The sequence below is a fragment of the Lemur catta genome, chromosome 1, assembly GCF_020740605.2.
Source record: "Lemur catta isolate mLemCat1 chromosome 1, mLemCat1.pri, whole genome shotgun sequence".
NCBI classification, from domain to species: domain Eukaryota; kingdom Metazoa; phylum Chordata; class Mammalia; order Primates; family Lemuridae; genus Lemur; species Lemur catta.
The window spans coordinates 143,951,749-143,978,723 of record NC_059128.1 but is presented as its reverse complement, the minus strand read 5'-3'; the positions used below and the strand labels follow the sequence as shown (position 1 = coordinate 143,978,723).

Sequence of the window (26,975 nt, the reverse complement as noted above, 5' to 3'; positions counted from 1 at the left end):
TCTCCACTTGCTGTTCCAGAGATTTCTGGGCTTGGGGCTCCTATTCTTCATCAGTCAACACACATTTGCACAGTGCCCGCTGCTGGCACTCAGCTGGCTCTTGCTGATGCCTAGAATGAGTGTCCAGGAGAGCAGCCCCACCTGCACCCATGCTCCCAGGTCCTTTGCCTCTGCCCCCAGCCACTTGTTTTCTGTAGTCTTTGCCCCGCTTAGCATTACATCTAAAGACTGTCTTCATGTTGTTACATAATAATTTATAAATAATTACTTTTAGTAGTTGCTGAATATTCCTTCACATTTAATTAATTATTTCTCTAGTGAATCTCAGAATTAATATAAAAACTTCTATTTAGTGGGAAAAAAGACTGAAAAGAAATAAACCAAGTTGGTAACTGCATATACTTGGATAGAAACTGCCTTGAAGTCAATTTCTAATCTTAGAGTTGAACCTTACTATATTTTCAACTTCAGTGAGAATGCTTTACTTCTAGAGTAGAATGAGAAGAAAGTCTAATACCTGTCCTCTACTGGGAGGTCACCACTTGCTGACGAAATGGGCTGTGCATTGTAAAATATTTCAGAAGACAGGGTAACATGGCAGAGCATGTTGGATCCCCTTTGGGGCCCCCTTTCCATCATCTACAAATGCTGGGTAATAAAATCTTAAGTGCACTGATGATCTGCCAATAACGTAAGCGATTTTTCAGCCAAAAATTAAATAAATATGGGAATTCAGAGAGATAAACAGATTGCTGAAGCCAGCTTTTTCTCTGAACACATTTGCAAAATGGAATGACTCTAAGTGTAGTTTTTAATGGTCTCATGAGGTACGGGGAGCAGGAGACAGTCCAGGGCTTGCCCAAGGTAGTGAGTGTAACAGGAATTTCTCCTTGCGTTAAGACTAGATCCCAAAGAGCTATACCCTCCATGTAAAGAGAAACTAAGCAGAAGCCCAGGAGAACGCAAGGAAAATTGCATGTCTCTGTGCTGCATACCAGGTAAAGGGAGAAAGTTGACACTGAGAATCTGGAACCACCAAGTGGTGCTCACACAGGATTTTCGCTGGAATTCACACTGTGTAGGTATCTGAAGCTGAGAATTTAATTTAGTACAATTGTACAAAGTGCCCTGCAGAAGTAAATGCCAATACTCTCTGGAGGAACCTGCCTTCATCCCAGGTCTCAAAGCATTCCCTCAAAACGTGCCTAAGGGTTGCACCAAACAAAACAAACAAACAGACAGACAGACAAAACCAGAAAGAACGAGGCACCAGGAGTGAGTGAAATCCAAGAGAAACCATACATGTGGAAACAGCCATCCAGTGTCTTCAGATAATAAAATTATTAGCCAGAAATAACAGTATAATTAGATATCATATGCTTAAAGAAGGAAAATAAAAACTTGAAGATATGTATAGAGAATAATAAACCATAAATAACAATAAGAAGTTTTACAAAAGAAACTTCTAGAAAAGAAAAATATAATACTTAAAACTAAAAACTTCATGGAGGAGTTTCACATCCGATTTGACACAGTTTAGGAGAGAAATAGTGGGTTGAGGATATATCAGAAGAAATTATCCAGAATGCAGCCCAGAGAGACATAAGATGGAAAATACCAAAAAGGTGTTAGAGACAGAGGACAGACTGGGAGAGTTGAACACACACCTAATCGAAGTCCAGAAGGAGAAGAAATAGGATGTAGTAAAGGCTGTATTTGTCCCAGTAATTTCTGCAAACTTTCCAGAATTGAAGAAAATCACAAATCTATAGAGTTAAGAAGTCAAGGAGTCCTAAGCATTATTAAAAAAAAAAAAAAAGAAGGAATCCACATCTAGACACACTGTGGTGAAATTGCAGAACACTGAAGACCAAGAGAAGATTTTAAAGCTTTTAAGCTTTTAAAGCTTTTAAAGGAACAGCCTTCTCTTGAGTAATGTAGAAATTGGTGTCTTGAAAAGAGGTATTGGGTATTGCCTTCTTAAAGGCATCACATGTGTGGCAGCAGCTTAGTGATCCTGTGGTGAACAAGGAAACTGATTAAGGCAAAGTGTTGATATGTGTTATTCAGTGGCAAAAGCATTGTTTGCAATGATTCTAGGGCAGAACATGAGCCTTAGGAACAAGCAGCCCTAGGGGAAGGGTTTGTAAAACCTTAGTATTGTGTGTAAGTTTATGTTCCTCAAGATAGTACAAGAAATAGATAAGCCTAGGAAAGATTTTTCTGGTTTGTAAGAAATAAAAGGAAATAGAATCCAGAAATTTAGAGTTTTGAAGACTTAGGCAAGTGTACTGCTTCTAGATCCCGAACAGTAAGTGATGTGATTAAGTCTTCGAGCGTTGAAGACCAGTTAAATATTCCAATGAAATGAAGCAACTCTTAGCCAACATTATAGTAATGGTGCAGCCACTATCTCTCTTGAGCAAGAAAGGCAAGGGGAAAGGAAAGCAAAGAAATAGTTGAGAGCTTTGTTAAAGAACACACTTTGCGTGTGTAGCACAAGAGACGTCTGAAGCCATCTAAATTTTTTGAAGGAATTGTATTGCAAAACAAACCATGATCTCTAACTGAAGAAGACTTTGACTGTTTAAATTTTAAAACAGACCTTGGATTCCCATTTTTCCACAAGCAGGAGGCAAAATATGAAGGCTTTCCAGGCCTTCTTCACATGTGGCTGAGTCACTTCTTGGAGTCTCACCTAGAGCTCCTGGCTTGCATCAGACTATGATATGAGTGAGAAATAGACATGTATTGGGTTAAGATACTGAGTTTGGGGATTCTTTTGTACAACAGCTAACATTATTTATCATTGATTAGTAAAAAAATGTTTTAAAAACAAGATAAAATTAAAATACTTAGCACGAGAATAAGTTGGGGAGGGATAACTGAAATGAAAAGTTGTCCAGGAAGGTAAAGACTTTAGCTAACTTTTCATTTTAAGTTAACTACTTATGCTGTAATTTCTAAGGTAACTACTCACAGAATAAAAACAGAGTAGTTTCCAAATTAGTAAACGGGGAAATTTAGACAAGAAAAAATAAACAATCCAATGTAAATTAAGAGAGAGTGAGCAGGAGAATGAGCACAGGTAAAACAAACAGAAAGCCTCAAATATAATGATGGACACATATCCAAACACATCAGTATTCACCATAAATGAGTAGACTAAATGCTTTGGCTAAAAGACAAAGATTGGATTGTCACAAATGAATAAGAATCCAAAATCTGATTGTATGCTATTTGCAAGAGACATAAAAACCCTAAGGATACATGACTGGAAGTAAATTCATGGGTAAAAATGTATATGGTGAATTCTAAACCAAAGAAAGCAGGGTTATTTCATAAACATCAGGCAAAAAAGACCTTTTTGAGGCAAAAAAACATTTCTAAAGAAAAAGAAGGTCAATCTTAATGCTACAAGTTTCACTTTACTAGGAAGTTATAACAACTTAAAATATGTATAATTTTATACATAATAATATTATTAAATATGCATTAATAATACAGCCTCAAGACAGAACCACAGGAGAAACAGACCACACTATAATCATAACGAGAGGTATTTTTATACATCATCGTCTCAGTAATTGCTAGAACAAGCAGCAGACAATAAGCAAGGATATAGAATGTATGTCCCATACAATGAACTTTCTCTACCTACTAGTTATATACAGAGTATTGCACCCTACAACTGCAGAAGATACATTCCTTTCAAGCACATAGGAACATTTTCAATATACTGTTCCAAAAGAAAATTATCAATACATTTCAAGCATTAAAATACAGCATATGTTCTGACTATAATATAATTAAGCTAGAACTCAATGGCATGAAGATAGCTAGAAATACCACATATGTTTTGAAATGAAAAACCATGTTTCCAATTAACCTTTGAGCCAAAGAATAAATCAAGTCTAAATAAGGAATTATTTAGAAAAATAAGGAAATTCTACACATTAAAGTAGTTCTTAGAAGGAAATTGAAGTCTTAAATAAATATATTGGAAAATGAAATAGACTGAAAATTCCATCTTAAGAAGTAATAAAAGAACAAACTATGTAGAATGGAGGATGTAATTAAGATAAGATGCAGGATTAATTAAAATAGTAAAACATCAATGACATAGAGAAGATCAACAGCTAAAAGTTGGTTCTTTGAAAAAACTAATTAAGTTAATGATCTTTGGCAAGATGGATGAAAAATGATGAGAGAAAGCACAAATAATTATTAATAAGGAGGAAAAAGGTGACATAAGTACAGGTGCTATAGATCCTCAGAAGATAAAAGCATAGTATGCACAACTTTATGTCAATAAACTTAAAAATTTAGATAAGAAGGAAAATTCTTAGAAAAATATAACTTACCAACATCAATTTGAAAAATGGAAAACGTGACTAGTTTCATAATCATTAAGAAAACTAAATCAGTAGTGAAAAACATTGACCTGCAGATGGCTTTACTAGTGAATTTCACCAAACCTACAAGGAGCAAATAATTCTAATTTTACTTAAAGATAGGGTATAGATAGAAAAAGAGGAATATCCCTCAGCTCTTCTTATAAAGATTAGCATAACCTTGATACCTTTATATCAAAACCTGGCAAGGACAACTCAAGTAAGGAAAATTATGGTCAAATATTATTTATCAATATGGATGCAAAAATGTTGATCAAATTATTAGCAAACTGAGGCTTCAGATGTATTAAAAATACATCATAATCAACTTGGATTGATTTATCTCAGGAATGCAAAGTTGATCTAACATTTGAAAATCAATTAATATAATTCACCACTTTAACAGATTAAAGGAGAAAATCATGTCATTATCTTAATACATGCAGAACTATTGTCTGATAAAATTAAATAACCATTCATGATAAATATTCTTAACAAAAGAGAACTTCTTAAACTGATAAAGGTTTTCTTTCTTTCTTTTTTTTTTGTTTGATAAAGGTCTTTTTCTTTAAAAAAGCCTGCCATAAGGCTTGGTGAAAATTTTGAAAGCATTCTCCTTGCCACCAAGAAAATGGTAAGGGTGCTTGCTATTAACACTTCTTTCAACAGTGTACTGGATGTCCTAACTAGCACAGTAATGTAGTAAAAAGAACCAAATGGTATAATGATTAGAAGAGAAGAAACAAAACTCGTTATTTGCACATGATATGACTGTTCAAAAATTTAAAACAGTATATGAATAAATCATTAGCACTAATAACAGACATTTCTGCATACAAAAATATTAACTATAAAAATGCTAGCCAAAAAAAGTTAGAAAAGGACATTGAAATAGATATGCAAGAATCTTTACAAGAAAATTATAAAAGCTATGGAAAAATTATAAAACATTATTAAAAGGCTGAAATGAATGGAGAATATACTATCTTCACAGAGCAGAAGACCACATAATGTAAAGGTTACATTTCTTCCCAAATTGACCTCTAGATTACAGTAATTCCAATGGAAAGAAACAACAGGTTTGTGTGTATGTGGGTATGTCACTTGGCAAGCTGATTCTCAAGAGAGTATGAAAGTGTGCAGGCCAAGATATTCTTGAACAAAACAAGGTGGATGACTTTACTTCCAGACACAGACATATTCAAAGCTGCAATAATTAAGACTGTGCTATTAGTACAAGGATACACCAGTGGACTAATGGAACAGATGGAGCAAGGAAGAGAAGTGATGTCATTTTTTTTGGAGGAAGGAAAAACCAAGAAGGAAGACATGGAATCTTCATTTCTTCCTTCTTCCCTCCACCCTGCTTTCCTTCCTTCCATCCTTTAGTCGATCAACAAATATCTGTTGCGTTCCTACGTATGTGCTGGGCCTTGTGCTGAGTCCTTGGGATAGAATGGTAAAGAAGGAAAATGTGGTTCTTGGCTTGTGGAATAGGAGGATAATTGTAAACTGTGAAAAACAGGTTAATTTTATGAGGTTTGGATATGCGGTTTGGGAGGTCCTCTTGAAGGAGGTGACGTGTGAGTTCAACCCAGAGGTTGAGAGTAAGTGAGCTAAGTGAAGATGAGAGGAAAAGCATTCTAGGCAGAGTGAATAAATTTACAAAGACTCAAATCCAGGAAAAGCTCTGTTATATGTGAGGAAGAGGGAGGAGGCCTGTGGCTGGAGCAAAGTGGGCAAGAGGAGACTGTTTGGAGAAATGGGCTGGGTCTGATTAAACAGAACTTTGTACACCATCATAAGGACTCTGGATTTTATTCTCAGAGCTGTGGGAAAGCACTGAAAAGTTACTTGTGACAAATGTACAGTCTAACATAAGATGTTGCTAATAGGGGAAACCGTGTGTGTGTCAGTGTGCATGTATGTGTGTGTCTGTATCTGTGTGTGTGTTTGGGGGGGCGGGGATTGGTATAGGAAAGCTCTCTGTAGTATCTGCTCAAGTTCCCTGAAAATATAAAACTGTCCTGAAAAATAAAGTCTTTTAATTAAAACCAAGAAACCGACCAGGGAAGCTGTGTGATTTTTCTCTAGTAATACCCACAGCTCAAGTGCAGGCATGGCAGAGAGAAATATTTTACTTCAACTCTAGGGTAGGGTTTTGCCAAACACAAAAATGCAAAAAGGCAGAGGGAAAATGTGATTGAGTTTGTTTTCAAGGCCATAATAATATCGGTGGACCATGACATCTAAGCCAGGTCTGAGGGAAGTGGAATAGACCCCAGGAAAGTGTGTGGTTGGTGGGTGTGGTTAGGGAGTTGTGAGCTGATCAGCATGCTAAGATCAGGAAGATGGGGGTGGGGAGAGAGGTATGTGCCTGGAGAATTCTGTAGGACCAGGCTGTGAAGTAAACCTGCCTGTTTTTGATTGTCTGAGACTTTAGACTTTGGAGGATAGAACAGAAATAGCATGCAGACCTTAAAACACCAAGCCTCTGTTTCCCCCAGTGTACCAAAAATGATCTTATTTTATTAGAAAACTAACTGTGGGCCCTGCCAGGGTGCAGGAGGTGTGGAATCTTGCTCCCTGGATGATTGTGCAGAGAGGTCTTACACTGGCCATCAGATTAGGTGCCTTATCATCATTTTCTAGCTCCTTAGAGAAATCTCCCCTTCTAAAAATGTGACTTAATTCTGATCTTCTAAAATTTCCAGGCTATGGATAGAGTCCTGAAGCCCCCTCTGCCCTTCTCCTCCCTGGGTTGGTGAGGGCAGCATCAGCTTAGGCAGATGCCATCAACTAGCGGTTCATGGCACAGATGTGTTTCAGGACATGCTTTAGAGTGTTTTATTAAAAATTGAATTAGTAGCCAATATTAAAATATTCACATAAAAGTCTGGATTTCTGGTTTTTAATGAAAAATTAGAAACTCTGACAATAATGGACAGGCCACCTGTTTGGCATAAGTCACATTGGTTTCTGTGTACATCCCCCTCCCTGGAGTTGTGCACTGCTTTGGGTCTGCCTAGGTGGGACTGAGTCATCTCTGCCTGTTTACTGGGGGCAAATAGCCAGTGCCCAAGCCTCTTCCTCAGCCAGCTTGATTTCATTGCCTGTAGGCACATTTGAGTTTGCTGCCCCTAATCCAGTTAACCAAGCCCAGGAGCTCACTGGCCCCTGAGTAGGGCCCCAAGCAGACAGTCTGTCCTGGTGTCTCTCTGCTCCCCTGCACCACGCGACCTCTTCAACCTCTGGATTGCCCAACACTTGTCAGAACCTTTCAGCTGGCATTTGGTGAGACTGCTGGACACTATCTCCTTCATTTTGTCACCTCTCTCCAAAGCTGGACACTGGGAGCATCCTGAGGTCAAGGGGTTCGTGCTAACTAACAAGTCATGACATTTCTTTAGGCCTCTTGCCTCCTCCCAAGAGTAGCAAGATGCCAGACCTCCTCCAGATGGCCTGGGGACTTGGGAGAACCCAGAGACCCCAGACTCTCCTCCAGGGAATCTGCCAGATTTGGCTGACAAACGTGGCTCTGACAAGAGGGTGGCCTGCAAGGCAATGGGGGCGCAGAGACTTGGATAGGGGAACTTCTCCCTAGAGGGTGGTGTCCCAGGGCTGAGTTTGGAGAAGGGCCCGCATGGCATGTGAGGCTAGCTGGAGGCAGATTTTGGGGTGCGTGATATCTTGGGGCTGTGATTTGGGGCACCAGGGGATCAGAGTATGATCTCATGGAGGCAGGAAGGAGCTGGGACTCTGCAGTCAGACAACATGGATTTGAGATACGAGTCTGTGGCTTGTTTGCTCACTTGGCAGCGGGGAGACTCTGGGTCATCCTTCAGTCATTCTGCCTCAGTTTGCCTCGTCTACCCAGGGGGATATTGAAAGCAGCTATCTCTCCGGGTTGTTGTGAGCATAAAATGAGGCACATTGTATGGAGGGTTTAGCACTATGCCTGACACATTGTAAGTGCTCGATAAATGTTAGCTGCTAAGGTTATTGTTGCCATTGTGATGCCATAAGAGAACTTGGTGCAGATGAGGAGTCCAAGGCCCAGAGAGGCGAAGGCACGTCACCACTTTGTGTCAGTGAAAAGCTGGGACCAGAGACCCAAGTCTCCAGGCTCCCAGGAACCACGTCCTGCCTCCCTCCCACAAGGACTCGGGGTGGGGGCCCCTAAGGACAGTGTCTGCTCCCAGGGGCGAGCTTCCCTGGATCCAGCTGGGAGTGTCCCCAGGTCACCAAGGGAAAACATTACCAAGCGGAAGGTCCGCAGCACAGACAGGCTCCCCTTCTTGACCACACTCAGCTCCAACAGGCTCACGGTGACGATGATGCAGTCAAAGATATTCCACTTCTTCTGGAAGTAATAGTAGGGATCAAAGGCAATGATTTTGAAGACCATTTCAGCAGTGAAAAATATGGTAAAGACCTGGGGATGGAAACAAGTTTTCATCACAGGGGGGTCTTTGGGGTCTGGGGCAATGACAAAAAGGGCAACAAGGAAATGTTTTGTTTGCAAAATAGCAAATCCTCTCATTTTGTTTTTGTTCATTTCTATATTATCTGTGTGCTCCTGAGGGTTGGTTATGGGAACAGTCAGTGTGACAGAATAGAGAAATTTCTGAACCAGTGCTTGGGGACTGTGCATTAGAGCCCACATTTCCGTTTTTCCATGTGAGTGATGGTAAGAGTGGAGTAAGCAGACAGTCATTCGGATAATTATTATCGTGTAATTGTGTCAACGATGGGTCAGTCTGTTTCAGTAGTTTAAAAGTATGGGTTGTGAGACAACACAGACCCAGATAAAAATTCCAGCTGAGCCACTCCCTAGCTTGGAGTGTATGTAAGCTTGGACAAGTAATGCATCCTTCTGGTACCTCGATTTCTTCATCTGTGTAATGGGCATAAAATGAGCTAATGCATGTGCAATGCTTAGCAAAGGGCCTGGCAGATGCTAACTCATTAATAAATAATAGTAATTAGCAAGAACAATACACATTGTCTCTAAGATTCTTTTCAGCTCTGAGTGTCTTTAGTTGTCACAAATAGGGCAGAATTCTGACATTGAGAGAGGCCAGGACCAGACTCAACCTGCAGGGAAGGGAGACGGGGGAGGAAGAAGGCAAAGACCGGAGTCAGGTGCTTTTCCTTCACATGCTGTCATCCGAGCCTCTCACCAGCCTGGGAAACAGGCAATTGCGTCCCTGGTAAGGTAACAGGCTGCGAGTTTAAGTGACTGGCCTAATGCCACAGACTGCAGCTGTGCAACTGAGAGCATCTGTGTTGAGCGCCCTCCGTAGGCAAGCCGGTGTGGTGTGGTGGGCGGTAGCGCTGAGGTCCCGCATCTTCCAGAGACCTGGGTCAACCCTGACTCCACCCTCACCAGCTGTGCAACCTTGGGCAGGGTCCTTAACCTCTCTGAGTCTAAGCGCTCTCTTCTGTGACGTGAGGGTGATGATATCCTCACAGTGCTGTTGTGGTGCTGAGGTAACATTCGCAAAGCACCCGATTCATCACAGGCACCAGACACAGGCAACACATCCTTTCTTTCTTGCTTTTTAAAAATGGCACCGTGCTCTGACACTGTGAGACAGGCCTTTTCTCTCTCTTGCCTCAGCTTTTCCAACTGTAAAATGAGGGTGTGGGATCCAAGATTTTTTCCATAAGATCCTCTGTGGTCCAGGCTGACTTCTTAGAAATAAGTATTTTCCTCTATTTCCACTTTCCCTCTTCATAACAACTTCAAATAGAATGTGACCTCTTAGCCTAGGTGCTGCCAAAACATCAGGCGTGCTGATTCCACAGTGTTCTGGAACCTACTGCAGTCCCTTTCACACCCCTAGGTTATGGGGGAGGGCAGGTTTCTAGGGAAAAGTAGTCACATTTCCTCCGGGACCCCCCCCTACCTAAGCCTGCAGCTATAAGGTGCTGGACAGGAAAGCTGGGTGGTCCTGGGAGACCAGACAGGTCACTTCCAGTGCGGTGGACCCTGCTGCTATGGACCCAGATCCTTCCTAGCCTCTGCTTATCGTGTGTGTGTGTGTGTGCGCGCACACACACACACACACACACACACGCACGTGTGCACACACACACACACACACACACACATAACAGCACGTTCTGTGAGGTGATTTAGCTTAGGGGTTAAGAAGTGTGGGCTTGGGAGCCAGTCCGTCCGCTTCAAATCCTGGTGCTATCACTTACTCACCTGTATGATCTTGAACAAATTATTTAGCCTTCTGTGTCTCAGTTTTTTCATCTGTAAAAGGGGATAATAATAGTACCCACCATACAGGGTTGTTATGAGAATAAAATTAGATAATCCATGGGAAGCATCTAAGACCATGTCCAGACTTGAGTAAGTATTCAAATAAAGCTGGCTATTGTTGTCATTCCTGTGGGAGGGGCAAGGTTGGGGGCAGTTGCCCTCCCTGAGTCAGATACTTTTTTCAGCATGTAATGAAATCCAGTATGGACTGTACCTTGTTAAAAGTAAGTAATACTAACAGATAATGGAGGAAAATTTAAAGCAGTATCATGTCTAAACTAGGTGCAAAAGAAAAGTTCTGACTCCCTGATGCTTTTGTTACAACTGCAGACATGTTTCCATGTTCCCTCCCTTCCACTACCTTCCCCTTCCTTCCCCTACTCTTTCTGTACTTAGGTGACAGCGTTGAAAATCATGGCCATTGTTAATTGCAGTAATAAAAGTAATTAAGCTTGGAGGAAGCTTACAAATCCATAGATTATCTTTAGATGGGAAAGTGACATTTATCCTCATTTCAAGGTAAAGGCAACTGAGACCCAGAGAATTCAAGGGGCTGTCCTATGTTCTGCAAAGAGCAATGAGCTGCCTGCAGTTCAGGGCTCTCTCAGTCCACTTTCCTGTGCTTTTTCATCCCAAAACAATTTCCACCAGCTCAGCCTGTGTCCTTTAGACTTGACCTCCTGAACCCAGTGTCCACACATCTCCCACACTGCTGCTCTGCTCTCAGCTAGCTGGCTCAGCACACCAACGGATGAGGGCATGCCCCCACCCCCCAAAACCCCCAGCCATGACAGTGCGGCAGAGCACTCACAATGTTGCCCGTCTGGAGCATGGCTTCAAAGGCGGGGCTCATGCCGTGGTGTTCCATGGCCATGAAGACTGTGTTCACCACGATGCACAGGGTGATGGTGAGCTCCGTAAAGGGGTCCGTCACAAGCCCAAAGAGAATTGTCTTGAGCTTCACCCATGTGGGGCAGCACTCCCAGATCAGATACTTCTGAGCCAAGCTGGTCAAGCAGGGTGGGCACCTCTGTTCAGACTCCTCGAGTTCTGCATTACAGGGGTGGTCAATGACAGCTGTCAGCCATGTGTCACCTTGGACTCCCATCCCATGGTCATCCCTAGACTTTGTTCTTAGTAATAACTACCACCTCCAACGTCTTGATTTCAGCCCTCCCTCTCCCTGTTACCATTTCCTACTTTTTGAGCTCCTTTAATCCTGCCACTCCAATCTAATCTCTGTCCCCATCCAGTCCTTCAAACCACTGACCTTACACATTTTTCCTGCCCATTACCTATGTCATGTCCTTACTTCATCTTCTTCCTAACTCTAAGTTTCCAACATATCTGCAAGTCCACCCCACATTCTGTCTTCGTGTTCCTCACAGTGCCTGGGTTGCCTGACCTCTCCCACTGTGAGGGGGCCCCTTCCTCCTCACCTACTCAAGGCCTGTATCATCTCCTTCTTTCCCTTCCAGACTGTTCCCATCAGCATGTAAACATGCTTTAATTCTATCTCAACTTTGAAAAACGTCTTCCTGGACCCCATGTTCTCTTTCATCTATTGTTCCCTCAACAGCGAAATACTTTGTAAGAGTTTTCTACACTTAACCTTCTTCAGTTTCTCATCTCCTCTTTTCCTCTCTGCAGCCCCTGGCATCTGGCTTTTACCCTTTCCAAATGCAAATCATCTATTTGCAGTCCTCACCTTACTCTGCCTCTCTCTGATAGCATTTGACAGTTCAGAATGCTCTCTTTGAAACCAGAGTCCACCTGGCCCATAGGACACCATGATGTTTTGTTTTTCTCCTGTATCAGTGCCTGCTTCATCTCAGTTCCTCTTTCTGTCTCCCTCTTCCTTTCTTGTCTCTAAATGTTGGAGAACTCAAGCATTCTCACTGTGGTCTCTCTTTTTTCTCTCTCTCTAGGTAACACCACTGAACCCCATGGCCTTAAAAAACCCTCTGTATGCATTCCCCCCAAATTGTATTTCCAGTTTCTGATCTATTCCTTGAGCACCAGGATCATATCTCTTGCTGCCTACATTAAATCTCCACCTGGATGTGTACCTGGGGCCACCTCTATGAAGGACAATTTCATAGCTTTGGGTTTATCTATAAATTCCACTGCAAGACATGCATCTTGTAGATATATATCAGTCCATGTGGGCAAAGAAATGTGATGTCCTTTGTTTACAATAATAATAAAAAAGAAACAACTGGTAAAGTACATTATGAAAAAGAATGAGGCAGATTTATTTGTGGTGATGTAGAAAAGTGTGTGTGTGTGTTTGTGTGTGTGTGTGTGTGTGTGTGTGTGTATGAGTGCTTACATATGCACAGAATATTGCTTGGAGAATACAAGAGAAACTGGAGGGGATGCATCTGGAAATAGGGGACGGAGCAGGGAGGGTCTTTAGTACATACACATTTGTAGTGTTTAAATTTCTTTTTACCATATGCATTTTTTTTAAATGAGCTTGCAGAAATAATCACATGCTCTCAAATTTTGCTAACAGTCCCCTTTCCCTATAGGTGATTAAAAAATTTGTATATGGTCAAATTTATCCATGTTTTTCTTTGCTTTCTTATGCTTATATCTTGCATATGAAGGCTTTCTCACTGCAAGGCTTGAGAAATACCTATGTGTGTTTTCCTTTTTTTTCTGTAGCTTCACTTTTTACATTTAAAACTTAAATTTTTATGCATTTGGAGTTTATTTTGGATAAGGAGTAAGATATTGATCAAGTTCATTTTTTCCTATCTCTGGTTACTTATACCAACATTACTTATTGAATACTCTCTCATTTCCCCAAGGATTTGAAATGCCATTTTGTTATAAGTTGTTTTCATATATTTTCATATGCATGTGTCCATTTCTCTTCCACAGATCAGACTATTTTTTTTTTTTTTTTTACTATTGTGCTGTTTTAATTACTTACTGTGGATTTTGGAAACTACAGATGTCAAAACTGGGAAAGCGTAGTTCTCTAAACAAGTTGGCACACTAGGGAGTGAAATCAACAATCTCTAGTTGGAACCAAGGAAAGAGCTTCCCTAGACCTATTTTTGGCACTAGAGAGAAGCATAGGAAGTAGTGCTGAATGAGGAAGCTTGCAGACGTGCCATTTTGGCAGGAGGCAGTCTGTCTGTGAGGCACCATGGGAGAAGAGGCTCAGCTTGGTAAGCAGCCTCAACACTGCTGATCTTGATTAACTGGGGAGATACAGAGGCTAAGAGTATCACACACATGCTAGCTTGAAACATGATTATGCCTCCCTCAAAAGAATCTGCTGTAAAAAGTTGATCCAGAAAGAACTTCCCTCCCTTCTTCCTGTTATAATTAAAGAGGTGCCTCTCCTGTTAATGATCAACGTCTCCATTTGTGCATCCTTTCCTGCCACTGCAGGAATCTGTTGAATAGTCACTCTCTTTTCATAATCTTCGATCTTGCCCATTCTCCCAGGTCCTTTCCATTAGCATGTAAATATGCTGAAAACAAACAAAAAACCCTAAACCACAAAAACAAAAAAATCTTTTAATTCTACCTACTCTCTAGTGTCATCTTACTATCTCCTTCCCCTTAGAGGTAAATGTCTTGAAAATGTTGTATATATACAATATCTGCATTTCTTCACCTCTCATACATTCTTCAAGTGCCTTCAGTATGGCCTCTTCCTATCCCCCTACTCCACCAATCCTCTTTTGCTCAGTTAACCAAAGACATTCCTGTGACTAAAGCCCCTAGATAGTTTTCAAGCTTCATTTTACAGGACCTTTCTATAGCATTGCCTCTCTTGGCCTTTCTATTCTTCCTGAAGAAATTAAGACTCTTGGCTCTGCCTTGTATTTTCCTAGTTCTTCTCCTATTTCTATGCAGTCTTTGTCGGCCTCCTCTGCTGGCTCCACCTCTTCTCCTCAATCAGTAGACGTTGTAGTTTCTTAGACCTCTGTCCTGGACCTTCTTCCCTTCTTACTTGATCCCTTCTATGTCATCCTATCCACTTGCACCTTTTCAAAATTACCGTCTATATTCAAACTGCTTTCAAATATGTATCTCTGGACCATCCTTGTCCCTAAGTCCTAGAGCCATGTATTATAAAGCCAACTTCCTAGTGAACATCTCTACCTGGATGTTCCAAGGGCACCTGAGATCCAATATGTCCCAGACTCAGTTCATATCTTCCCTTTTCATCTTTCCCCAGTGAAGCCCCTGCTCCCCCAAGTGCTCCCTTTATGAGTTGCTGCACTTGTATGCCTTTAGTTGCTTATAGCAGACCATACGCATCATCAGGTCCTAAAACTTTTGTCCCTTAGGTAGCTCTCAAATCCTTCCACTTCCCATTATCCCCATGGCCACTACCCCAGAGTCCAGGCATTGCCATCTCTCACCTGGTTTCCTCCTAACTGGTTTCCCTGCCAACGCACCTCTCGTCTTAATTCCATTCTTTGTAAGTATTCAGAGTAACCTTTATAAAATGCCAATGTAGCTCCCCTGCCTCCAATCCTTTAATGGCACCTCAGTCCCTTAGGATGAAGTCCCACATCCTCAATGTGGTCTAGGAGGTTCTTTGGATCTAGACCCAGCTCATGTCTTTAGCCTTATTTTGAGCCCTTCTCCTTGCTCTCTAAGCTACATCAGGCTTTTTCATTCCTTCAAATACTATGCTCTCTTCTGCTTCAGGAACTTTGCAGTCCTTTTAGCCCCAGGCCAAACTTTCAATATCTCCCTTACCATCCTGCACTTCCCTTTTAAGAAAGAACTGAGCACTCCAGTAATGACTTGTCCATTTCCTTCTCTCCCGCTAAGCATGAGGGCAGAGACTCAGTTGTGCTCACTACTGTGATCCTGCTTCTGGTCTTCTGGTTCGGACAACTGTCGAATCTCAGTTTTTATGCCAAGCATATAGATAGTTCACATGCCTTGAGCTCAGTGAATTGCCAAGGTCATATTGGCTCAGGTACAATCACTTTCAAAGAGGTGGCCTTTGTGAATTCTACTACAACTCTGACAGCATGAAGCATGTTTAATGTATCCCATGGATATAATGGATATAACATCCAACCAGAGAATGTTATTAAATATGTGCCTTATGCTCAGAAAACCTTGACCTCTTTAACCTAACCTAAGGTCACCTTTACCGAGGTTTTCTTTAAAATGTCATTGTTCCTCCTGCCTTTCCTAGTCTACTCTTTCCTAGGCCTGAGGGGAAGTCTGTCTTAACCCAAGATATCTAACTATTCCTTATTTTCTTCCTTTTTATCAGTTCACATCATTTTAAATTAGCATCACTCTCCACATATCATCTCTGTATATCACACTCATTCACCATTAAGTCAACAAAATATTTGTTTAGTGCCTACTGTGCGCCATGCACTGCTCTTCTAGGTACTGCAGATACAGCTGTGAGCAAAACAGACATTTTTCTGCCCTCACGGAGTTTACAACCTAATGAACAATAATAGCCAACATGTCATAAGTATTTACTTTGTGCCAGTTATGGTTCTAAGCATTTTGCTTGACCTAATTCATTTAATCCTTGCAAGACTCTATAAGCTAAGTATATTTTCACTACTTTATAGTGAGAAACCTGAGACACAGAAAAGTTAGTGGAGCTCCAAGGTCACATAGATTACCATAAATGGTGGAGCTGGGATGCAAACCCAGGCAGCTGGGCTCCAGAGCAGTGTTCTGAACTCCTGCCTCTGTTGCCTCTCACTCACCCCAAGGACTTCTTTGGCCTTACTTACATTGGGATGTGTGTAGGACACATATTTTGTTCATTTCTATTTTATTCTTGCAAAATGCATTGTATTTGCTGTTTACACCCGTGGAACTGTCTCCCCACAATGCTCGTTCCCTTGCTTCATTCAGATTATTTCTGGTCTCCTTAGAGAGAATGGCCTTCCACAATCCCCTTACCTAAAATAACCCCTTTTGCAACACCCCACTCTTCATCCCCTTCCCTACTTTGTTTTTTTCCCCCACTTCTTATAACCAGCTGAATATTTATTTGTGTTTATTATCTGTGGTCCCCCCTCATGCTAGGATGTGGATTCCATGAGAGTGGGCTTATATCATCTTCAGCCCTGAATCCCCAGCACCTGGAACAATGCCACACACGTAACAGGTACTCAACAAATGTTTGTTGATAAGTGAATAAATGAAAAAAGAGGGAAGGAGGAAGCTTAACAGTTTTGGAGAATAAATGAAAAAAGCAAACCATATTTAACATTTGCTGTTAAAAAAAAAAAAGAAAAAGAAAAAAATCCAAGGAACTCACCTGGACAATAAAAAAAATTGTGGGCATATCAGCTTGGTGAAATTTTTTGCAGCCATGAAAACATGTTAGGAGTACAGATGCTAATACAATGAAAAGTGATTATTAAATAATTATCAATGAGGAAAAATGATATGAGAGAGTCTGTACATATTGCTGTTGATAAATGGGCACACATTTCTCAAAACACAAACTCAGGTATGCAAAAAATGTAATTTAAGGGTGTTTTCCCCCCCATAGTTGAATTTAGTTTATACTCCAGGTCCCCAACATGGGAACTTTCTTTTGGTTAATTCAATGCTTGATACTATTTCATTATCTGAGATGGTATCTGAGTTTTGCGGGGCTCAAGGCTGGTGGAGGGCCCTTAGCCATTGCTAAGTGTATTTTACTTGAGTTACAGTTCCCCTCCGGTCTCTGGTTGAAGGGCCATATCTTGGCCTCTCCAAATTCTCTTTTTGGCCCCTATTAATTTCCTTCCATGCCCTTTGAGTAGCGAGGTTATCACCCAGCTACTCTGCTGCCATCATGGAGCCACAGGTTCTCTCTGAGGCTGCCTCAGAGCTTCTCTACCCAGCTGCATTACCAGCCAGCTCTACTCTACAGCTCTGTGCCTTGCTGGGCATGCGAGTCTCTCTTTAAGACTCGCCACCTCTGGCTTTTCCTAAAAAGTAAAGCACAGATTGGCTGCTTTCAAATCCTTCAGACATTTTTTGCATCTCTATTGTTTATCACAACTTTCCCTCAAATGAAGACTTAGCCCAGAGTAGGGAGGAAAGCACACAGGGCCCCGTCTCAGGAAACATTATCATCTAAGCTCCCATATCCCTCTTCTATCCCAGGACAATTTGATTTATCCAGGGGAGAGAGAGAACTGGGTATGTATGACTAAAGTCCTATTCTCCATACCCTGAGGCAAAGGATTAAGAGGATTAAAGGCTGGATTAGAACAGGCCTCGTGCTCAGGGTGAGGAGGATGCACTCATGCTCTCTGGGAACTTGTGTGGACAGGTGGCCATGACCCATTGCCACTCTCTTCCTCTACCCCTTGGCTTGGAACTTAGACACAGCCCTGGGGAGATTGAGTGGATTCCTCCTTGATTGGCAGAACCCTGTATGGACAAGGATTTAGTTAGATCGACTAATTCACTTACTTCAACTCTCTTGCAATGTTCAGCATAATAGGGGCTTGAGACAGAAATTAAATTACAACTGTGAAAGTTACAGCCATGAAAAGTGTCAGGATAAATTTGTCATGTTAGAAAATTAAAGATGGTTAAATTTCTTGCATACCTGAGAGGTAGTCTGAAATTCTCTGGTGACTGCCAGATCACTTTTAAAAATCTAGTTTTGTAAATACATACAAAGCAGATGAATTAGGGAATTTCATTCTTTGGATTCTACTGTTTTTGAAAAGTTGTGCACATAAAAAACCACATTGATTAAGGACAATGGGTTCTAGGGCGTAAGACAGAGGAGTGTTTAGGACATCAGGACACAGATATGGGCCCTTTGACACAGGTTAGGTGCACTCCTTTTGCTGCTCACACAGGGACTCCCAATGTCACAGTGGGTGGACATTCCAATGAGCAGCACTTACCCTCAAGGACGGAGGTTATGATACTGACAACACTCATTGCCCTTTGGGCTCGGAAAGGTTCATTCAAGTATTCTGCTGACAAGAAAGTCTTCTTCTGTCCCGCATTGAATGCCTGCTGAGACACAAACAAGGTCAGGACACTCCCCCAATCTGAAGTCTTCAGTGGGAAAGACAGATCATTCAGTCTCGTATTGGCCAGTCTCATACATAGTCATGTGTCACTTTACAATGGAATATGTTCTGAGAAATGCATCATTAGGTGATTTTGTTGTTGTGTGAACATCATAGAGTGTCTTTACACAAACCTAGATGACATAGCCTATTATATACCCAGGCAGTACAGTGTAGTCTATTGCTCCTAGGCTACAAACTTGTACAGCATGTTAATGTACTGAATACTGTAGGCAATTGTAACACAATGGTAAGTATTTGTGTATCCAAACATATCTAAACATAGACAAGGTACAGCAAAAATATGGTATTATAATCTTATGGGATCACCATCATCTATGTGGCCCACAATGTCATTAGTGGCTCATGACTATAATTGTGAGGTTCCCAGTAAAGCCATGTTCCTCTGCATTCAGGCTTAGAGAAACAGCTCTGGTGCTTGAACTTGGGGTAAGAGCTCAAGCATGAGGACCAGGACATAGAGTTAGGGTGGAACCAGAGCTCAGGTTGGCAGCTACTGGGGTGACCTAGGCTCACCTGAGCCTCTGCAAACACCAGGACAGAGCCTGGGCACCATAGTGGGGATAGGGCTGCCTCAAGGTTCTCTGGATTTTCTCCCAAAGGTAGGTGAAAGCTGTAGGAGCAGTGTGCCAGGCAGTCATTATAAGACTGACTCTGGGCAGTGCATGTGATGTCTACGTAGAGTTCCTACTCCACAATGAACTTCCCTGACCTCCCGCTCACTTTCCTCCCCAACATACAACCCAAATCCAGTTCCACACAGTCTTTCTTTCTTCAGGGAACATTTGCGTGTCTTGATTGTCCAGCTGTTACTTGTCTGCAATAGACAAAATGTTTGTCTCCTACCCAAAATTTATATATTGAAATCCTAACCAACAGTGTGATGTTATTTGGAGGTGGGGCCTTTTGGGAGGTGGTTAAGTCATGAAGGTGGGGACCTGATGAATGGGATTAGTGTCCTTATAAAAGAGACCCCAGAGAGCTCCCTTGCCTCTTCCACCAGGTGTAGACACGCTGAGAAGATGCCATCTATGAAGCAGGAAGTGGGCCCACACCAGACACTGAATCTACAGGGGTCTTGATCTTAAAGTTCCCAGCCTCCAGAACTGAGAAATAAATTTATGCTGTTTGTAAGTCACTCAGGCCATGGTATTCTGTTATAGGAGCCTAAACAGACTAAAACACTGTCTGACACAATCTTTTTGACCCTTCATTCTTTGGGCCTTCACTGGAAGTTCTGTCTGGGTTCTAAGCCAGGCCCTTAACTATAGTCACATATATATCCTGGACTTAGGGAATCCAAGGCCCACAGCAGCTGATTCAGCACTGCAGAAACCATTGAGTACAAATTCAACAAGCATTTATTGAGTACCTACCACCAGTGAAGCTCCTAGGTATACAGTACACAACGAATATAAAGAAAGTTTAGAAAGTTTCCAAACATGAGGACTCAGCAAATGATACTAGTAGCTATTACACTATTTATTTGTCAGACATGTATAAAACTGTAGGCACTTTATTATTTCATTTAACCATTCTAATAATTAGAAATCTTTTTATAAGTTGAGACAAGGAGGCTTAGAGAATTTAAGGGACTTACTAAAGGTGACTCAGTTGGGAAATGCCATAGCTGGGCCTGAAACCCTGGTCCATGCAACATGGAAGGGCTTAAAGAGCTAATCTGTCAGTAGCATAATTTAACTAGAATGAATCAAGTTAAGAATATCTAGAAATGTGATAATCTCAGGAACAGATGAAAATGGTGAGGGGTCTCTCACAAGAGAGGCACAAAATGCTTCCGATGAGGCACCTCCCAGAGAGCCCTGCAGGCTGGCTTTGACTTTAGCAATCTCTTTTGATGATTCTCTGTTTGCCCTTGAGACTTACTTTCTACCTTCTCTGCCCTGCTCTGCACCCTATACAAAATGCATCACCTTCACCCTCTGGTTCCAGTCAAGTTTGACCAATGGGAGGTGCAGACAGGATATCAGAGAATGGAAGGAGAGACAAGTCAGGTATTTACCCCTTGGCTTCTTCCCCACTGGGTCATGGCTGGGGAGCAGCTGTTCTCCTCTGCCTAAGGCCACAAGGTCTATCAGGAAGCCTCAGACACATCGCTCCAGCTCCTGCCCCATTCTGATTCTGGTCCTTTGCTTTACCCCTGCAGCATATGTGTATCACAGCTCCCTACTGTTGCTAGTTTCTAGGTGATTCACTGTCCCTTATTAGTTCTCTGAGCCCAGCCCCCACCTCTGTAAATATTTCACTAACCTCTCTCCACTTGCCCATCGGAGCGGTTCATCTGTTTCTTGCTGAGACCTTGAATAACATGGCATCAAATCAAGGCAACTCCATAGGACTTATCTGAGTCAGTAGAACCATATATTGTTCTCTTTACAATTCTGTTTGCAAATTTCTCTGTATCCCTGGCTAGCCAGAGAGGGCAAATGAAAAACTCTAGAAGCATCATTTATGGAAACAGGAGGGAGAGTTCAGGTTAAATCATAGTTCTCAACCCAATGAGGAGTCCCTATTTTTCCATTGTACTTTAATTATCCTATTAAAGAGTGCTGGCCAGTTAGTCAGAGTTGCCTAATTTATACATTTGTCAAGCTATTTCTTCTTTGAGTAAAGCTTGGGGGACTTTGCTTCTGCTAAGATCTGTCCTGAGAACCTCTCAGAATTTTTCTGGGTCCCATTTGCCCAGTCTAGGGTGGTTTGCACAAATTATAGGCAGGAAGACAAGGCTTTCAGTTTTTCTCATACTCATCTAGGGAGCAAAAAGTCCCATTTCTAAAGCTGTGATGATGAATGGGGAGAGGAAAACACTGAGAAGAATATGGGGTCAAATGCAGAATAATCTGTAGCACTGTATTGCTGGTCAACACCTGAGTTCAACCCAATCTTTCTCTCTGGGTCTCACCTGCCCTGTCTGTAAAATGGGGTAGGTTAGGAAGTGTTGAACAGAATGCTGGCTAAAGAGCCTTTCCATTGATGACACTCAGGGCTTCTTGGCCCATGGCCTGTAGCTGGAAGGCAGCCCGAAAGAATCTGGAGCATTCACAAACTCACCGAGACTTCAGTGGCTCCAGGGACAAGCTCACTAGTGGGCAATGTGGGGTGTCCATCTACTCCATGCCTGGAGCCAGAGTTGGGGGGTTGAGGCAGTGGGCTCCTAGGGCGAGGGCCTTGCTGGCCAGCACCCCCACCCAGCAGCAGGGAGCCTCGATGGCTTTCGTGGTCTCCAGGAAAGACTCCATCATCTGTGACTCCATCAGGGAGTGAGATATCTTGGCCAGGGGCCCGGAAATGGAACACACTGCCATGGCTAGCCCGGCGTCTTCCAGAGGTGAGGCCTAGGAAAGACTGGGCATTGCCCCAAAGGAACAGGAAAGATGACAAGTTGGAATCTAGTCCTCTGCCAAATCTAGAGCTCAACACTTCCCTCCACCCAGCCCCATTTCTCTGCCCTTATTCTCATGACCTTCTAGTAACTAGATAAAGGCATAGATCTAAGGGATATTTTAGGTAGACACGGGAAGGGAACAGGGGAAGGGAGATTCTAGACTGATCTGGTGAAAGGGCAGGAGAGAGGAGAGATTACTGAGTGTATAAGTTCACCTTGGACTTAGATAATCATGGCCAAGAATGTGTCAGAGGACAGCCTTGTCACTTGGATGGGTCAGCTGTTTGCCAGCCTTAGGCCATAGGGCTACACAAATCTGTCCTAAGTTCCCCTCTCCACATGCAAAGTTGTGACCTCAGGAGACTATTACGCATACCAGTACTGGAACAAACTTGGTGAGTGGTTGTTGAATGAATGAGTACACTTCATTGTCTGAAAAATTAGGTTGTACAATTCATTAAATCCAGTCTGTATGAGTGTGAGAGTTTGTGTTGCAAAAAAGGAGATAAGAGCTTTACAGTGTAAAGCTTCCAGGATCCCTCGAGGCAAACTTTAAATGGTCAACAATGGAGAGATTGAAGAAAGAGTTGCAGCCTAATTTCCTGGAAGAATAATGCTATTCCTCCAAATAAATGAACATTTCCTATCAAATTCTTCCATTGAGGAAACTGTGTGGCTTACAGTTGCCAGAGAAAAAGAGCTAATTCATAGGCCCAGAGCCCTGAGACAGTTAGTGTGCTGGGTTAGTGAATTCCCATGACCACTGTAACAAGCAGTCAATTCTGTAACAAGCCATCAACTTTGTCCTTAGATCATATATAGTATTTCTAAAATCTAAACATTGACTTCATACCAAACTCTGATTGTACTGTTTGACTCCTCCCCTCCTTAATTCTTTTTATTTACTAAACTATGAAAGTGGAGTGTCTTGCTAATCTTTACTTATCCACTTAGACTACAGAACTGAAGTTTCTTTTCTTGATGATTTAAAGCCCAATCCTGTTTTGTAATAATTATTGCAAGCCTAGTATTATTAACAGAGCACTATTTGTCTAGAATACATGTCCAAGGACTAAAGAACTCGTAGAAATCTATTATAGAAGTCCTTCCCACTTTTGAAGCAAAGGAGCAAAAATGACAAATACATATTAAAGATGAAGACACTGAGTTATTTGCACTTGGACACCAAGTAAATCCATGAAGAAAATGGAAAGAAAATGTTGGTATCATATTTAATAGCCAGTGCCTCCTTGGACACCAATTGTTTTCAGAATTAACCTATTTGACAAATGATGGGCAATGTCCTCTGAGTCTAGGCATTTGAGTTGCTTTAAAATGTATCATCCAAGCAGGCAGCTGGTCTCCTGTGGGTTCCTGGAAACTCTTGCTATGTCTCTTCTATACCTTACCCCCAACATTTATCTCATTGCTATTGGTCATAAAATGGTTTTATATAAAAACTGCCTAAGGTCTATTTACCAGATGAACATAACTTGGAAAAGAGGAAGGGGATGCCTTCTTGAATGGGCTCTAATGAATCAGTTAGCATTAAAGAACTACCCAAACAAGGCCTTCCTGTCTTGGCACAAATATGTTCTTCTTTCTTCCTGGAAAATACTCCTCCCCAAACTTTCCCCAGTCTTCAATTACTAGAGGAACCCCTATACACTGCTTATTATTCACCTCACTTATCCCCTCCTCCAGGAAGACTTTCCTGACACCCACCCCCATAAGAGTGAATGTTTCCTCCTCTATTCCCAAAACACTATGTATGTATCTCTAATACAGTATTTAACACGTACCTGTTTTTATATCTTTCTCCTCCCCCCAAATGGAAATCTTTGAGAAAGAGATGATATTTTAGTCATCTCTTTATACCAAGCATCTAGTATTGTTGAATGAACAATAAACAGTTCCCTTTTTTTCGTTTTCAAGGTAAGCTTCACTGGAGAGAAAAGAATATGCACCAAACAATTATTGGACAACCAGGTGCTAATCTGTGTGAGGATGACTGAATGGGGAAAATTAAAGCCCAATTCAGAGTGTCATTCACGTTTTTATGGAAGCTGTGATTCATACTGTTCAGTGATTGCCAGAGCCCTAGTCAAATCTCCTTTGCAACATTGTCTAAACTGTGGTCCATGCATGCCAGGTGCTGTGCAGAAGACGCAGAGAAAGAAAGAGAAGAGTGCAGATGTAGATAAACAAGGAAGTGTGGGTATGTCACTGAGGTCTGTGGGCATGCAAGTGTGTCTGTGTATGTATATGGACACATAAATCTGGGGGTTGGAAAGATGGTGTTGCAGAAAAGCAAAACATCCTTCAGGTGAGCACAGGAAAAGAGATTGAGAGGGAAGTGAGAGGTAGGAGACCTGAAAAATAGCCATGTGGATCCCCTTTTCCACACTATTATTGTGGGAATCACCTTCCCACAAAGGAGTATTATTTTTCAGGCCTATGGAAAGGCAAATTTGGGGCACTCAGGACTTTCAAGGGGCAGGGAAGTGTTGGAGGAAACTTGATGAGGGAAGCTGAAGTGGAAATCTTGGAGTTGGAGGCATAAAGTCATTCTGGGAGAAACATAATTTCTACAGGGTTTGTGGTGAGGTATTGAAGCCATTCCCAGGCTGGATTGTGTCACAGATGAGTGTTGTGCCAACAACAGGTGACAGCTTGAGCTGCAGGGCCTGAGGCATGAGGTCAGAAATTATACTCCATAAATATGTACAGTTATAATGTATCCGTTAAAAATAAACAAACTAAAAATACTTGATGCCTCAGGGGAAAAAAACAAAAGCTTGTGACTAATTTCAGCACCATGGACAGGGAAGCCCCAGGCTTCAGAACTGCGATCAGCATGTCAGAGGGCAGCTGACCTTTGATGTCTACAGATACCTCAAGGTCAGCATATTCAATATGGACTTCCCATCTTCCCTAAAAACCAGGGTTCCTCCTCCAGGGCTCTTGTCTTAGAATCACCACCCATCAAATTGCCCAGTCCTGAAAGCTGGGAGGCATCTTGGACTCCTCCTTCCTTTTTCCACATTCAACAATCCCAATCTTATTGACCCTTCCTCCTGAATAATTCTCCTGTCCTAGTTGAGGCCCCACTGGGGAGGGGTGTCTGGATTACTAACATCCTCCTAATCTCTGTGCCTCCGGCTATCTCTCTGCTACCAATCTCTTCCTGCTTCAACCCATTGTCCATAACAGCTGCAAAGGTGGGTAATCTTTAGAGCACAAACTTGAGCCCCTTACCATCCTGCGCTGGTTGTAAGGGTCAGGTTGGGGTGATTTGTTGTCATCTGTGGAGCACTCTGAGACTCTTGGCTTCATTCTGTTCTTTCTCTCATTGGTATTTTTGGAGGTTAAAGGTGATCCATTGTGGGAACGGAGAGAGGCTGTGTCAACCCCCAGTGCTGCCAGCACCTGAGGAGAGGGAACAGCAGCTGCAACCAACAGTAATTGTTTGGGCTTAGTACAAATGTGTCCCCAGACATTGGTGTCATGGGGGTGAGGGATCTGAAACAGAGAAGGTCAAGGCTAGGATCTGGATGGAACAGCCACCTTTGTATCACTTCCCTCATTCAGACCCTGTAGTAGACTCTGTTGGTGCCCACCCAGGTCCCTTTTACTAGCTCTGCACACCACTCCCCAGCTGCTTGAGTGGTAGCTGCTAATGGCTCATACCTGCAGCATTCTGCAGGAAATTTCTTTTGGCCGCCTGCTCCTGGGCAGGTATGGGAGTATGAGAAGCCAGCCCCCTTGCCTCAAGGTAGGGATAACTGTGGCACAAGTCATACTCCAGAGCTCCCCTTGGGATCAGGTTGAAGCTAATCTCCAGCTGAGACCACTCCTTGTTTAGTTCCACCCCGTATTTCCTTCACTCACCTTCTCCTGGGAGCACTCTCTCAATAAATCACTTGCACAAGAATCCTCATTAAGGTTCTTTTTTTAAGAAATCCTGACCTAAGATGATTCTTGAGGTGAGAAAAATCCTCTTACAGTTCCCTAGGATGGCAGCCTGAATCTAAGTGGCCAGTCCAGACTTCTGTCTGAGAACACACAATCTGCAACTGACTTCACAAAGCTTCTGCCCCTCACAAACCTCCTGCTCCTTACGGAGCATCTCAAGGGCCTCCTGGAACTTCTTCTCCTTTGCTTCAATTTCATCAATTGTGGCCTGGTTCTGCTCCTCATATGCCATGGTGACCACAGCCAAGATCAAGTTGACCAGGTAGAAAGATCCCAGGAAAATGACAATCACGAAAAAGACCATATAGATTTTCCCAGAAGCCCTCAGGGTCTGCGGATTCAAGGGGAAGAAGAGAGACCTGTACCCATAGCACATGAGCCCCAGAAGTTAAATCAGGCTCCTCCAGGAAAAATGTAGTCATGCCTCCAACCCACCAGCCTCCAGCCAAGTCTGTGTGGGGACATGCAGACAGATACCTGCTGGTAGAGGCGTTCCCAGGAATCCTGTGTCATGAGGCGGAACAGTGAGAGGAAAGCCCAAGCAAAGGAATCAAAGCTCGTGTAGTTAAAATCTGGGTTGTCAGAAGTTTTAAGGCAGATATAACCATCAGGGCAGTGGCTGCAGCAAGAAGAGAGAGGGCCATCTATTGCACAGTTCCTGGTTACTGGGGGCAAAGCAGCCCAGGGCTGCAGAAAGACCACAGGGCTTGAAGTCAGAGATTAGAGTTCAAGGCCTGGCCTTCCTCTTATTAGCTGAGTGACCTTGCACACTTAGACTCTTTAGGTCTCAGTTACTCTCATAGATAAAATGGGAATGCTAATACTTTCACTTTAGAATTTCATGCACCGGG

The 26,975-nt window shown here is 42.4% G+C and overlaps 1 protein-coding gene across 3 annotated transcripts in view; it reads right to left on the bottom strand.

Annotated features, from left to right (window-relative positions):
• Window positions 1-26,975, bottom strand: part of SCN10A (sodium voltage-gated channel alpha subunit 10) — an 82,905-nt gene that overhangs the window by 28,836 nt on the left and 27,094 nt on the right. For 2 of the 3 annotated variants that reach the window (XM_045555659.1, XM_045555665.1), the window contains exons 8-14: window positions 26,602-26,743; window positions 26,258-26,455; window positions 25,408-25,578; window positions 21,816-22,109; window positions 18,552-18,663; window positions 11,483-11,721; window positions 8,656-8,829 (exon numbers count right to left, since the gene is read on the bottom strand). In XM_045555659.1, coding sequence (XP_045411615.1) covers window positions 8,656-8,829; window positions 11,483-11,721; window positions 18,552-18,663; window positions 21,816-22,109; window positions 25,408-25,578; window positions 26,258-26,455; window positions 26,602-26,743 — 1,330 coding nt within the window. The remainder of the gene's footprint in view (window positions 1-8,655; window positions 8,830-11,482; window positions 11,722-18,551; window positions 18,664-21,815; window positions 22,110-25,407; window positions 25,579-26,257; window positions 26,456-26,601; window positions 26,744-26,975) is intronic. The other variant, XM_045555668.1, reaches the window with a different exon arrangement.